At 44.0% G+C, this 15,356-nt stretch overlaps 1 protein-coding gene across 1 annotated transcript in view; it reads left to right on the top strand.

Annotated features, from left to right (window-relative positions):
* The window catches only part of FANCD2 (FA complementation group D2), a 36,638-nt gene that overhangs the window by 18,670 nt on the left and 2,612 nt on the right, over window positions 1-15,356 (top strand). The window contains exons 24-41 of the mRNA XM_048315468.1: window positions 246-346; window positions 651-766; window positions 2,167-2,275; window positions 2,775-2,873; window positions 3,805-3,914; window positions 4,119-4,265; window positions 5,382-5,498; window positions 6,328-6,456; window positions 6,652-6,767; window positions 8,273-8,386; window positions 8,947-9,074; window positions 10,396-10,495; window positions 11,224-11,346; window positions 12,099-12,192; window positions 12,745-12,816; window positions 13,666-13,704; window positions 14,153-14,227; window positions 14,416-14,490. Of these exons, the coding sequence (XP_048171425.1) occupies window positions 246-346; window positions 651-766; window positions 2,167-2,275; window positions 2,775-2,873; window positions 3,805-3,914; window positions 4,119-4,265; window positions 5,382-5,498; window positions 6,328-6,456; window positions 6,652-6,767; window positions 8,273-8,386; window positions 8,947-9,074; window positions 10,396-10,495; window positions 11,224-11,346; window positions 12,099-12,192; window positions 12,745-12,816; window positions 13,666-13,704; window positions 14,153-14,227; window positions 14,416-14,490 (1,864 nt within the window). The remainder of the gene's footprint in view (window positions 1-245; window positions 347-650; window positions 767-2,166; window positions 2,276-2,774; window positions 2,874-3,804; window positions 3,915-4,118; window positions 4,266-5,381; window positions 5,499-6,327; window positions 6,457-6,651; window positions 6,768-8,272; window positions 8,387-8,946; window positions 9,075-10,395; window positions 10,496-11,223; window positions 11,347-12,098; window positions 12,193-12,744; window positions 12,817-13,665; window positions 13,705-14,152; window positions 14,228-14,415; window positions 14,491-15,356) is intronic.

Here is a 15,356-nt window from a genome sequence, read left to right as displayed (position 1 = left end):
TTACAATAATTTTTCTTCCCTTGTTTGCTTTTTCAGAAAACTCATAATCACCAGTTATTAGTTTGTGGGAGTTTTTTTCTAACCCACATGGTGCATTTCTGCTCTGTGTTGCTGGGACTTGCAAGAAGCAAAATAGAAGGCATAGGCAAGGTGGCCTGGGGAGGACACAGGACATAATGGAAAAGTGATGGGCATTCTGGAGATACATAAAACATACTACCCACTCCATTTCTTTTTTCTCCCAGGGCAGTGTCACCCATGTGTCTGTCACCCTGTTTCCGGTTGCTGAGGCTCTACACTGCAGAGCAAAACAGTGGAAGTCTGGAGGAGATTGATGCCTTGCTAGGTATGGTAAATGGATTGTCTATAGAGCCTGGCTGCCTGCCTTGTTCCTTTGCCAGATCTGTACGGATTTCCTCTGGCCACAGGAAGGATTGTGCATTTTGTGAAGGAGGCTGAGATGCTCTGTGCCCACAAAGTGGAAGGGAGTCAGGGAGACAGTTGTGCTGTCTGAGGATGGAGTGGCTGATGGGCCTTACTCCAAATAGCCACTGGAACTGCTACAGGCTTTGATAAGAGACTTGGTCTATGCAAAAGCCAAAGCATGAGTAGCACACAGTCCAACCTATACTTTTCTTGCTCTGTGCCAGGTTGTCCCCTGTACCTGACTGACCTGGAGGTTGAAGGGAAGCTGGAATCTCTGTCCAAGCAAGAACGTGAATTTCTGTGCTCACTCCTGTTCTATGCTCTCAACTGGTTTCGTGAAGTGAGTAGAGCCTTGTCTGCAGGTTCTGGAGTGGAGGGATGAGGGAAGCCTTGGAGAGTAGAGGTTGGTCAGCCAGGAGAGGGGAAGCCAGAGGGGAGAGAATATTCTGGTCTTCTAATGTGGTCTTTGTCACCTAACAGAAAGGTTGTGCTCCACTTCCAGAGAGGCTATAGAATTTCCTTTCTTGGGGATGCTCTGTACTCTCTGTTCTATACCTCTGAGAGCTGACAGAAGGGTAAAATGCAGTACCTTCATGCAGATTTAGACCATGTATTTGCTACATCAATGGTCAGTGGGATTGTTCCCTGCTGGAGTTACTCTGATAACATGAGAAGGGCAGATTTGGTGCAATTCCACATTCCCAGTCCTCCTGCTCTTCTCCCAGGACTGCCTCTTTCCTGGCAGACCTGGGAAGTGCCAAGGGGTCTTCAGAGCCACAGGTATCACAGAACCTGATGTTGTCTGCTAATTCCTCTTTTACAATTAATATTTTATCTATAGGTGTTGTCATGTTGGAGTGAAAGCTCCTCTGGACTCGGGCCTAGAGGGAAGCCAAAGCACAGGGGTTGAATTAAAACCTTTAGATAAGCTGAGATACATGAAGTCATACCGAAGTGAAATAGAAATACAGAGTTTTAACTTTTAGTAGAAATATATGCTAAGTGCCTTAAACATTAAAAAGCTGCAGCAGAGAACTTAAACACAGTTTTTATTGCAGCAGTGTTACCTTTTCACAGAATTTCTTTACTTTAGACAAAATATAGATAGAATTATACTGTTCACATTTTTTAGATAGAGTGTTCACATAAACAATAAGAGCTGATAGAAACTATATAGGCAAATCTGTGTAATACCTATGTAACACTTGTGTAAGGCTTATGACTGTTAGAATTAGACCAGGATAGGTTAAAAAAAGAAAGACTAGAAACGTGTGTTAATTTTATTAGTCAATTAACAAATATAATCCACACTTCTGTAAGAAAGAATTGGAGAAGGAACTAGAATTAGAAGAAGCTGTTCTGCCTGCTGTTTGCCTGCTGTTGCTGCTTGGCCTTATCATGTAACCCCTTCGAACTCTGCCTTCAAGAATCTATGAGACTATGAAATAAAGAACTCAGCAGAACAGCAGCCTCCTCTGCTCTCTCACCCTCTTCCGAAAAGGAAGGGTATCCCATCAAAAGCTCAACATTGTCCTATCTCTTTTTATAGATTGCACCAATTATATCCATGTTCTTATGGGCTTCTGAAGGGCTTTGTTCATGCCATCTGAACCTGGTCACACAGGCCACTTGTGCTGTGTCGTGTGTTCATTCAGGACTTGAGAATGTTATTCAGAAAAGAAAAAGTAGCAACGTGGGTACAAATCTCCCTAATTCAGTGAGCTTGGTTTGTATCTCTAGGTTGTAAATGCCTTCTGCCAGCAACAGGATGCTGAGATGAAGGGGAAAGTTCTAACTCGATTACAGAACATCACAGAGCTGCAGAATGTGCTGGGAAAATGCTTGGCAGGTGAGTACGAAACATTTGTACATTTTGGGCCTGTACCAGCTGTGAAGTTAAAGGAATTGTTTTAGACATCAATGGAGGAAGCATATGGTAACACACACTGCAGTTTTACAGTGGCCTAAAAGTTCATGCATGGACAGCTATAATTTTCAGTTTGTCCAAATCCAAACTGCTCTTCTTAATCACTTCCTCAGTGAGGAGCACACAAATTACACACTCTAGAGTCACGAACTTCTGCAGATCCCCAAGTACTGACACACCTTGTCCATCTCCCAATAGCCTGCCCAGATCCCAGGCACTCTAATCTGCTCCACTGCTCCCCTCCTCACTGCTATTCCAGCTCACTGCTTGATAGCAGACACACAAACTCTTACACAGGCACAGACTTGACATTTTCACCAGGACAGTGAAATATATGGTACTTTCTTTAGATATGTATCTGGCCTGTATGTTGTCATTCAGGAGCTGAATTAACACAATTTCTACATTTTGGCTCTTTCAGTGACCCCTGGCTATGTCCCACCACCAGCTACCTTTGACTCTGAAGCCCCGGAGGCTGCACCATCCATTAATGCTGCTGGTCCAGCCAGGAAAAGGAGTGGTAAAGATAATTTAAAATGTTTAAGCAAACAGATGTGATGGGGGTTGACTGGCAGATTGCACTGCAGCCATTGCACTTGTGTGTGCCTAAAGCACTAAATTCTTGGCAATGTCAATCTAGCTTGAAATTTTACCTCATCAACTCCTGTTGCAGCTGAAGTGGAGATGGAAAAATATCCTACACCAAACAGGTGTTGGATGGTCTGTCTCCTTGGCTAAAGCTGATGCATAGCATTTAACAGTGAAAATCCAGGGCTTTCATTGATTGCTTTCACCTGCCAAAGTACTTTCTGCAGCATTAAGTTCTGTCTTTGATGGGTTTGTGGGATCATCTGGTACTGAATCTGTGGCTTGAGCTGCCTTGCAAACCCCTGAGCTTTAGGTTGTACCTAACCAATGTTTTGGGAACCTTGTCATGGCTCTGCTGCACAAGGAACTCTTTCCTTCATCCTTTCCCATTGCTAGCTCCCACAGAGAAGACGCAGAACTTGCCTTTCAGTTTTCAAGCTGAAGCAGATTTGCTTTGTTCTTCCTGTTTGTAGTTCTGTTTCTAGAAAAGATTTATTTCTAGTTTAGATTAGCATTTCTTGGGAACATGTCTGCCTTAAGCCAAAGTGGACAAAAATTCACATTCCATTCAATGAGAACAACTGGAGGAGGCCACAGATCAGAATGCCTTTCCCTCCAGTGCCACACCTCTTGTGCAGGGTCTGGGCCTGTCATGTAGGAGTGTGTTTGAGGCAGAAGGAAAGTTTTGACTGTCTTCTGCAGACAAGAGAAGGATCCATCACTTTAGATACTGCACTTTGAAAGAGCACTTCTTCTATGGACCTGTGCTCCGTGCTTTCTTAGTCCTGGTTAAAATACAGCCTGTGCTGTCCAGTGCTGAGCACAGTGTAGCCTTTGATTCTGAAGTTGCCTCTCTGTTTAAGGAAGGAAAAAGAAAGCTGATGGCAGCAAAGCTGGCTCTGCAGATCGTTCTCAAGCAGATGACAGTTCTGAGGGAAACCAGCCTGATACTGAGCTCTCCGAGCTGGACAAGGTAGGTGTATAGCCCTGGGGACTTGCAAGGAAGACAGAACAGGGAAGATGCCATAGATGCATAAACAAAAGCTTTGAGACAGGGGTTGTTCATTCCAAAGTTAATCACAGTCAGTGGCTGAATTCTGCTTTCTGGCACCTGCCTCCCATCAGAATTTTGAAAATTGCCCCTGCAGAGGCCACTCTCCTGCCATTTCCTTTTCAGACTGCTGCTGATAGAGAGGCAGGAAATCCTCTGGCACAGCTGCAGAGCTATCGCCCGTACTTCCGAGAGCTGGACCTCGAGGTGTTCACCGTGCTGCACTGTGGGCTGCTCACAAAGTCTGTCCTGGACACAGAGATGCACACAGAGGTGAGTGGAGCAGCCTGAAACCCACACTGGTGAGGCTTTGTGTAATGGCCTCTCTCAGAGGCCTTGGCCCTCTCTGTTCCACTGAAGTGCACAACAGGTTGGTGTTAAGATGTGTTGGTCCAGGGCTGTGAGCTGGGGACCAGGAGAGCATTTGGCCCCAAGTACTTCAAGGCACTGAGAAAAAAAGGACTTTCCTGAGAAGAACTGGTATGTCATGTAGCAATGTTAAAAACAAACTAATGTAAATATTGCATAAAAGGAGAAAGATACTGTATAACATGTCTAGCTCTAAGAAGAAGGGGGGAAGAAAGGGGCTCTAATATTGAGCACAGGTAAGCTATGGGGTGGTAAATACATGAAGTACTGCCTATCAAAAAGAACCTGTGGCATAAAGTAAAGCCTGTATTGCAAAAACTCAAGTGTCTCAAGGCATCAGGAGATCCTAAACAGCACAAATGTGGGACTGGAGTCATGGAGGTGCTCTCAGTGAGCAGGTTCCCGTGTATCATCTGGGAGCTTGTATAAAACTGCATTGCTATGGCTGTGGAAAATAGAAGTGCTCAATTTTGTTACCCTCCTTGTAGGCAGGCTGAGTCCATCTGGAGTCTCATTTTGTCAGGCTACAGTAAATGCATAAAATGCGAAAAGGCCATGGCAGGCTGGAGCACAGCCTGGTCTGCTCTTGCAGGACAGCTGTCTCTGTGCATGCAGGTCACAGGCCAACTGGAAGTCTCTTGGGCCATGTGGCATTATTTCAAATTAACTTCTTGGCTGTTACTTGGTGAATTTTGTGACTCTTTGGGCTTAAACCTCTTTTTATCCTCAGGAGCTTATTTTCAATGTCAATGTCTATAAATCTGTTCTTCCTCAGTTGTTAAGTTGTACTGACATTGCCTCAGCTGTTTAGAGCATCAGGATGGCTTTGTCCTTTGAGTAAGTGGAACCAGTGCCCCATACCTGCCATGAGGGAGCCATAAAACCAGTCATCTACCAAATAAGTCCCTCCTGAGGTTAACTAATCCAGGAGACATAACTGGAAACAGAGAGGGTAAACTTGAGCTTCAAGGCACTACCGTTACATCTGCGTCCTGGGATTAACTGTTCTTTTCATTGCAGGCTTGTGAAGTTGTGCAGCTGGGGCCTGCTGAGCTTTGCTTCCTTCTGGATGACCTGTGCTGGAAGCTGGAACATGTGCTGCCCTCGGGCTCCACAAGGAGGGTGCCCTTTCCAAAGGCAAGAACAGCAGCACATCAGGGGCCTCCAGGGCTTTCCCGAGAAATGTTTTTCAGAATTATTTTCATTTGGTAGTTGAATGGAAGTGTGACACCCAGCTCTGTGCTAGAGCAGCCCTTGCTCTTTCAAAAGAGACTTGTGTACACTGCTTTTGCTGAAGTGTTTGCAGCATCTGGTTCTCTGCACATCTCAGGAAAGGGTTTTTAACTGAGGGAGTCTTGTAGCCTCAAAACTCAAGTGACCCTTTTCCTAGCCCTCCCTGGGGAGACTGGCTGTGCTGTTCAAGAAGCAACCCAGGTTATCCAGGCCAGATGGCTGCAGCAGCCAGCAGAAGCTGCTGCATCCATGTTTCTGCTTTTTCTGCATTGGAAATCCCCCTGAGTGCAGGGACTCCTTGCTGACGCCTTCAGGAGAAAAGTAAATGCATGTCCCACTGCATTAAACTGAGAAATGCACTGCAACCTGATGGGCTCTGTCATATTCATTGTTCTTGTTTTTCTACCTATCTTAATTCCCATGTGCAGAGACTGCCTTCACTTAGTGTTTGAGTAAAGTGTTGAATTCTCTGATCTTAAAGGTGTTTTCCAGCCTAAATGATTCTCTAACAGAGCTGTGTGTCACATCAGTTTTATCATTTTAGTCAAATGTTACGCACTTGTCTGAGTTGGTGGTGCTTGTTCAGCAGAAGCCATCTTTCCTACCCTGTGACCTCCCTGACCCTGTATGACATCAGGAATTGCACTGCTTGGCAGCAGTCTAAGATGTAGCAATTGAGGTTATTTTCAAGAAAGGCTGATGAAACAACTTTTAACTTTTGGGTTTGCTGCAGGAAAGAGGCAACAAGGATATTGGCTTTTCCCATCTGTGTCAGAGATCCCCCAAGGAAGTTGCTACGTGTGTGGTTAATCTACTAAAGCCATTGTGTAAGCACATGGAGAACATGCACAACTACTTCCAGGTCAGTGGGCAGCAATTTTGACCAAAAAACCCTCAAGTTTTGTCTCCTGTAAAGATATTTTCCATTTTGTTTGGGGGAAAAAGAGTCACTTTGTTTTCTTGAGGTTTTTTAAACATGGAATTTATGGAAATGGATTCTTGTGCCATTATCTTTGTTTGGAATAGCATTTAATGAATTATTTGTTCTGTATTAAAGGCAGCTGTACAAAATCAGGGTGCAGAAGATGAACCAGGAGTGAACATCCAGGAGCATCAGCTGATGTCCTCTTGCTACCAACTGCTGTTACTGACTTTTCGCTCCTTATTTGCTTGGTGAGTTTAAAAGAAAAGTCCATAGCTGTACCCATTTATTGCTTCCTCTTCTTGTTTCTTTCCTTTAAAGTGTTTGCACCCCGTGAAAGGCCTGCCAGTTATGTAAAACAACCCACTGGAGTGGGTGGAGACTTCTAAGCACTTCTTAGTTAAGCCAGGCTTCATTGCCTGATTGTGAGCTGCGCTAAAGCTGTAGGCGATGAAGCGCTGAGCTGGGTAGAATTCAGTCAATGGGCTTTTGGGTCAAGATCAGCATAAGAGTTATTCTGGCACACCTAGCTGTGAAACTTCCATTCTGCCTAGGGATCCTGGAATTTCTTACCCATCCTTTCCCATTTCCTTCCCCTCATCCTTTGCTAAATTGTCACTGCCAGAATCCTGAGTGATAGAAGAATTTCTTCTGCAAAGGAAAAGGATGAATGTGCATTGGCAACAAGCCAATGCTATTGATGCATTCAAGCTGGATTCACAAATGTCCAACTCGGAAATGCTTGTGCAGCCTGCAGACTTCTGCATCTGTTAACATAATCCAGGATAGTATCATAAAAGTTTCTTTCTAAACCCCAATTTAGATTTGCATGTGGAAAGCATTTTACCTTTGTTGTACTTCATAAACAGTAGTAACTGCATAAAAAGTCAAGTCTGAGGTCTGCCTCTCCTGTTGGCCACTACTGGAACCTCAAGACCACAGATCCACTCCTGACTATTCCCAGATTTGTCATTCTTTCTTTAGCCAGAGTGAATGTTGGTTGTTCATGAGCCCATCTATCTTGTAAATCAGAGAACCTGGTCCACTTTGTAACAGGCAGCTCAAGCTCAGTTTTGCTGTCCAGTATAAAATATTTCTGTTTTGCTGTAGGTCAGACAGCCATATACTGGGGTGAGCTGTCCATCCACTACATTCAACAAATTACAGCTCCTTTTACATATGTTTAGTCAAGGCCTCTTATATTACCAGTTGTTCGTTAACTTGTGTGGTACAGGTGCACTTGAGCATTACCATTATCAAGCCCACCTGTTCAGTCTGTAGAGTTGGAATGTGGATGTATTTGAGCTTTTCTAGCATACATACCCTCACAGACACTGTGCAAGAAATAATGAAGATCTTTAGAGTTTTCCTCCCTGTTAGGCTCCTACCTGTTGTTCAGGAGGTGACCACCACCCACAATCGCTGCATTCGGACAGCAACTGTCATTATACATCCTCTTATTTTCAGGTCTCCATAGCTTTGGCTTAGTATATATGGACCTCCAGTTATGGGAAATGGCCTCTCCTCACCAAGCTAGAGCTATAGTCTAACTGAAAAGTTAGTATTGTTTGTGCTCAAGGCTTTCCATTCCCATTGAGTTTTCAATTTTTTGTGTCCCTTTATAACTTTCATACTGCAGGACTCTGCTTGAGTATCCAGCTCCTCTACTTTTCATCTTGCCAAATATGCTTAGATATGCATTTGCATCTGATAGCTCTTCTAATCTGATGTTGAACTGGATTATTTTCCCCCTCAGGAATGGTTTTTCTCAGCATGAAAATACTGACTTGCTGAGGTCAGCTCTCCAGGTGCTTGCAGACCGGCTAAAGCCAGGAGAGACAGAGTTTCTTCTTCTTGAGGAACTGATAAGGTAGAATCTATTTCACAAGGCTTGAAATGAACAGATTTCAGGGATTTTTCCCCGTTTTGTGTGGGCATTATGGGTAAATGTGTGTTTGGGAGCTCTCATAGAGACTACACTCACTTCAAACAGAGCTTTGTACTTAATTGAATGGCAGTGTAGTCAAACCTCATGAAAAGGAGTAAAAAATATAAAATGTAAAAGACGCATGAATCTGTGGATCTCATTTGTTTATATGCTGTTTGAGACAAGGAGATTAGTAGGATTCACAGAAGGAATGACTGTGTTCTGGAGAGTTAAAATGCTTACAGGTACACTAGGCAAAAGCAGTATATAAAGCTGTTGCTAGACTTAGAGTGGCTGGGGCTTGAGGGAAGTTTCTCAGTGACTGAATTCCTATGTATTAGTGGCTGATAATGCTTTCTTCAGAAGGGCACTGCCAGGGACAAAACACTGGGATAGGGAGACTTGGATATGAGATGGTGTAGTGCTTCCTTTTTATTTATGTGTGTCTGAGACATTACCCTGTCTACGCTGTTTTTACCTTTTCCCTTTCCTGTTACCCTCAGTGAGAGTTTTCAGTACCTCCTGAATTTCCAGCAGAGTGTTCCCAGCTTCCACTGTGCCTACATCCTCACTCAGCTCCTGATTGCCATCGCTGAGAAACCCATGTCTGGCTGGAAGAAGGAGAAAATGGGTAATGTGTGAAGAGCCACTCATCTCAGATTAGTTTTTTTGTGGTCTTTGGCCTTTTAAGGGAGAGATTTCCTTTTTGCATCCTGGTAATCTCACTGGGTGAACAGTCCTAGCCATTAACGAAGGGAACAACTGTAAATATATCGGAACCTCTTTGGTATTTGTTCTGCTGTGCCTCAGTCACATGCAGACAGGCAGACTCCAGCTCTCTTAGCTGGTGTTTTTAAAAATGAGAGCTTCACAGCTTTTAGGAGTTCTAAGCACGAGCCTGCTGTTCAGTGTTGGTACCAGTTTAATCACTGGTTATGGAGGTGACTCATCACAGACTTAATCTGATGTAACTTCCTACTGTAAGTACAGATGTTTGTGACAGCTCATTTCCAAAATTTATGGAAATGAGCTGCAAATACAGCTGTTACTCCAGGGCAGAAAAAGGAAAACCTGTAAGTTCTTAGACCCATGCAACAAATGTTTTCAGTTAAGAAAGTTCCTCTCATGGATTGGGACCCATTATGTAAGATAAACAGCAGATAAGGGACAGACATGGTTGTAGGGAATATACAAGAAAACTACTTGGTCTCCACTTCAGCACACACTGAAATTAAGACTCCAGACAGTTGCCTCTCTCAGCCATTCCTTGTCATACTAAGACACCTCTAGAATTTGTCCTTCTCCAATCCCCATAGCCACACAGAATTGTAAGTTCCCTCTTTAAAGGCTATTTTACTATTTTAAACAGTCCCACTTTGGGAGAGCTACTGACTGAGTGTGGTAGGGAATAAGATATTTTAACTAATCACTTCCTGATTTTAAACATTTCTGCAAGAGATAAGCGGGTTTGTTTGCAGTTTTGATTTCAGAAATCTGTAAACTTTAAACTTGTCTTTTCACATTTATTATTATAGTGCTGTGGCCAAAGGGCCAAGTCACTTGTTAGTGGAATTCCATTTTTAGAAATGGATACCCTAAGGGTTGCATATGGCCTAATTAAAAGCAAACACATGGCACACTGTAGGAACTGCCAAACAAATAAGGTTTAACTTAAGTTTGTCAGAAATGGCCAGAGGTGGATCATGGTTCTGATGTGAACAGGTATTCCAGACCAGGGACACACTGGATGTGCAAATATTTTGTTATCATGATATATATCCTTTTGGCCTTGCAGCTTTTTAGGGAAAATGCATTCTGACTTAGAAAGTTCAGGCACATGAGGAGTAGTGATATTGTGATCTTTCAAAAAATCATTTGAACACGCTGCTTTTATATGGAAGAAGGAATTTTTTGGATTCTTCTTTCACTAAGTTATCCCTTATATTCCACAGCTTCTCTAGCAAAGCAGTTCCTCTGCCAGTCCTGGGTAAAGCCCAGTGGAGACCGAGAGAAGGGCAGCCAGTTCAACAGTGCCCTGCACACCCTGCTCTGGTAAGGCTCAAGCCATTCCCTCAGGCAGGCCAAGACACTCTTTATTTTAATGATTACTGTTGCTGCAGAGGAATGGCCCCTCTGAATCACAACCCTCATGCTTGCACAGCTTGGCCTAAAGCCCTGTTTTTACACTGTTTCTAAAGCACAGTTTCTTTCTTGGTTTGAAGTGTGAGGTCCAGCTGAGCACCTTTCCTCATCAGGTCCTCTGTCACTTGTGTCAGGAAATTCTCATCAATGCCCTCCAGGAGACTCCTGGATTGCTTATGCCCTGCTGGGCTGTCCTTCCAGCAGGTGTCACAGTGGTTAGTCTGCCATGAGGATCAGGGCCTGCAACATGGGGGTACTCCTGGCTGTCTGTAGAAGGCTTTGTTGGCTTGTTCCTGATACAGGTGGCCTACAGCAGGCAGCCATTTCAGTGTCACCCATACTTCTTGAATGTTCTCTTTCATAAAGGGCAATTCCACTTCATCCTCTTCCCAGCCTGTCCTTCCTAAACATAAGAATGAGGAAATACTGAATCTAGGTACGTTTCAGATCATGGTAGCTTTTAATGACATCACTGTGAGAGTTCTAAGCAGTGCTTTGGGTTTCCTGCATGTGATTACCTTCGGCAGGGAAGAGCTTGACAGTTTTAGGCCACATGTTTCAGGTAGGGTGGTGTTCAAGGCCTTGTCGTGTCATTCTGCATAATATCTACTGATCAGCTATGCTGGTTTTGGATTTAGTGTCTACCTGGAGCACACAGATAACATCCTGAAAGCCATAGAGGAAATCTCCGGTGTTGGTGTTCCTGAACTGATGAACTCTGCCAAAGATGGATGTTCTTCTACTTATCCTACCCTAAGCAGGTAATTATAACAATAGAAACCTTGAATTCTATGATATGCATAATGGCAATTTCTGCTTTTAAATACTTAGTTTTCTTATTTTGGGGCCTGTTATGGTTTCATGTTGGTACTGTGGTGGCTACTCTGGACACTTGTAAACATTGTTTTGGCACTATGCAACAGGGTAGCACATGGTAGCTTTATGCCAAAGTGGAATGTCCCGTGCTGAACATGATGTTGAGTTTATTGCTGTGAACCATTTTAACTGGAAAATGAGCTGCTGTCTGTCATCAGGTGTGTTGTCTCTGTGCTATTGTGGTGGTATAAAGCACTCCAAAAGTCACCCTCAGAGGCTGGGGGTGGCTGTAGGCAATCCTGGGCTGGTATGCAGTGTGCAAAAACGCACTCAGGGTGCTGCTGCCCCTGGCATAGGAATGTGGAAGCAGGGATGAAGAATGTTCCTGCACTCTGAAACTTCCAAAATCATCTTATGCTGAGAGCTACAAGCCTTCTATTGTGCACCCCCAGAGCTACAAGGAAGCGGTGGTGTCTAGGTGTGGTTCATACCGGGGCAGTGGTAGTGACTTCCCAGGATTCTCCATCTGTTTGGGCAACTGGGCTGGGCTAGACATGGTTATGAGTCTTAATCCTGTGATTTCCTACTGAGAAGGATGCCCAGCTGGGCAACATTTGAGTTTTCCCCACCATTTTGGTGACAAGCAGCCTATCTAGATACTCAGAGCTGACTTGCAGTTTTTTCATTTTCTCCATAGGCAGACATTCCCAGTTTTCTTCAGAGTAATGATGGCTCAGCTGGAGAGTTCAGTGAAAAGCATCCCAGCTGGGAAACCATCAGACTCAAGTGAGGTAGGAAAATAAATGCACTGGACTCTCTGAGGGGAACAAAGCTCAAGTTAAACTGGACAGTACAATAAAGATGTATAACTTGGAAAGGAATTTACTTCTGAACTTTGTGTAGGAAATGCACTCAGACACCTTCATTCATCAATGTATATCAACACTGATATACAGGGGGACATATAAGGAGCATCTTTTTTTCCTGATTTGCACCATGTCAAAAATGTAGTAAATCCAGCAGAAGCTGTAACCAGAAAATAGGCATTAATGAGCAAATTACTAAACTGTGCAGTTGTTCTGCACGTCTATGTGGGAGCACAACATTATTTTGCAACCAAGAGCTGCTCTGAGAGCAAGGAACTGAGTTAACTCCCAGCACTTAAAGCCACAGGCCGGAATTGCCGTGGAGTGTTTTTGCTGTGATACATATGCTTGTGGTGAAGCTTTGTTCCTCTCTCTTCAACAACAGCAGTGCTTTGGGTACAGCAACTGCTGAAAGCACATCCAGCAAGGTGAGAGGAAATGCACCATCTTGGGTTATTGTCCCCTTGCATCCCATAGGTGCAACTGGAGAAGCTGCTGCGCTGGAACATTGCTGTGCGGAATTTCCACATCCTCATTAACTTGGTCAAGGTGAGCTTCTGGTTGTCCTGCCTTTACCTTCAAATTCCCAGCAAGGCCTGGTGTTCCCAGGCTCATGAATACTGGGGAAAAACGTGAAATGTGACTGACTAGTGGAACAACCTGAGGGTGGTAATTAAAGCCAGTAATAATCTGTGCCCAGTCCCACTGGATGAAATATTTCCCTCCGTCAGTTTTGGAGCTGGTTCTTTGAGTGTCTGTGAGTGTGATACTGTTTGGGGCAGAAGGTGATAGCACAGCTGCACTGTTCTTCTTGGGAAGGTTGGTCGTTGTTTATTTTTACGTATCTGAAGGGATAATTGGCAAGCCCAGGTTTTTCAAGTCCAGGTTTTTCTATACAGCAGCATTCACTGGAGCCCTACCTGTGCTCCAGATGCCTTTTGAGAGCATAAAGGGTAGAGCTGGACCACTTAGCTCAGTTTTGTCCATAGTTCAGTTTAGTCCATAGCAGCACCAGGGTACCTTCACATTATTTTGCCCATCTCAGTTTTGCTTTGTTCATTATGTGGTTATTTGCCCATCAGCTGGGCTTGGGTCTCTTGGGTCCCAAACTGTTAAGAACTTTAGACTCATTGAGATAATTTTGTGCCATCTGCAAAAGGTGCACCTTAGACCCCCAAACAGCCATCCTGTCAAGGGCTTCCACCTGAGAGCCACGACAGTTCATGTGCTTACGTGATGTTCCTGCTGAAAGTTGAGAATGGATGTTGCCTTAAAGCAGAGTTCACACATTCACAGGGGTGTGCCATGAAAGGCTGTTTTCAATTGGGTGCTGTTGCTTACATGGTTTTTTTAGACTTATGGACTGATCTGACTCTTACTTTCCTCTTGTCCATGTAGGTGTTTGACAGCAGGCCTGTACTCAGCATCTGCCTGAAGGTAAGCAAGAGTTCAAAATAACTGAAGAGAGCAGTTTAAGTACCAGCTTTTTTGAATCATTGCCTCCAGTGCAGTAGAGTGGGTACTGGATTCTCTGGAAGAAGCAGATACTGTGTTCCTTATACTTTGCTATACATATATATGCATAGTGATTCTAACATCTTGCATTTAGTTCAGTTTTATTCCCAGGTGCCTGGTGGATTAAACCAGGGATGTGTACAATGATGAGACCTTGTCCTTCTAGCCTCTCTTTGCAGTGATTAAAGTGGGATGCTTTACTGAGCCTATATATTCCAGTACAGCCTTCACATGAATATAATGTTCTTCTAAGCAAGAACAGTCTCTGGGGTAGCTTGGAAGAATGTATCATTATCTCATCTGACTTTGTGATGGTTCTTTGATAAGGAGTTTAAATTTGCTGTCTGATATATTTATCACTCTTTTATAGTACGGCCGCCTCTTTGTAGAAGCGTTTCTGAAGCTTGCCATGCCTCTTCTGGACCACAGCTTTAAAAAGCACACGGTAATCCTGGGGACAGAACTGGCTGCAACCAGTTGGGAATCATGACTGATATTTCCTGCATACACACATCTTACCTCTATATCATAACCCTTTGAAAGGATTGCTAAGACTAATGCTGTTTCAATATTCTTGTTTCTCTCTGGAAAAGTCCTTTGAGAATGATTTGCTTGTCTACTTATTTATTGCAGGATGATGTGCAGAGTTTGCTGAAAACCTTGCAGCTGAGTACCAGGCAACTTCATCACATGTGTGGCCATTCCAAGGTAAGATAAGTTCCAATTGCAGCACAAACTCCTGTCCTAAGGATGGTATTATTTCCCTTCCACTGCTTTTCCAGGGCACAGGCAGGTTCTACTTGCACACTTCCAGCAGTGTCTGTGCAAACAAAACTCTGAGAGAAGGTGAAATAGCCTTGTTTAATAGCCCAAAAGTTGAAGCATTTATTCTGGAAGTGGCTGACTTGGATGTTAGATGAGGTTGGCATAATATTTTTTAGGCCAGAGGTTCTGGACATTTTTGGTTGTTGGCATCTGTACAGGGGGTGTTTCCAAGGACACAAGCTAAGACCTTAGAGACCTTGAACAAAGTACAGATGCCAGACTGATAATATAGGAGAGAAGCTTTGCCAGTCACAGGAATCAGCAACAGGAGGCAAATGGGGAAAAGCCCTGCTCAAAGTCCTCTTGAGGTGGCTTTTCTGTTGTTACGTTGGCAAGGGCAAAGGGAGAAGGAGGAGGGTGGTAACACACTGCCTGTCTCTGTAGGAGACTTGGGGCAGGAAGGAAGGAGAGGATTAGAACTTTGCTTACAGTGTGGAGAGACAGTGCTTGTTGCAAGAGAGAGTCACACAGAAGAAGAAAGAACTTCATGTGTGCTGCTTTGTTCCCAACTCCTAAAAGGTTCATGAACACTTGTCCAAGAAGGGAGCTTTACCAAAGTAGTTGAAGGTGGAAAGCCAGCTACCAGCATGGCTCCCAAGCCAGATTTGCTACCCATTTAGGCCAGAGCTGGCATCCGGAGCATCGAAATGTAGCTGAAGATCAGAACATGCTGTTGCAGCTCTCAGCACAGGGTGAGAATTGGAAGCTGGCACAAACCCTGACAATGCTAAAAAGTCCTTCTTGTGTTT

Source organism: Corvus hawaiiensis, chromosome 11 (assembly GCF_020740725.1).
Source record: "Corvus hawaiiensis isolate bCorHaw1 chromosome 11, bCorHaw1.pri.cur, whole genome shotgun sequence".
In the NCBI taxonomy this organism is placed as follows: Eukaryota; Metazoa; Chordata; class Aves; order Passeriformes; family Corvidae; genus Corvus; species Corvus hawaiiensis.
This window is presented reverse-complemented; position numbering and strand designations above follow the sequence as displayed.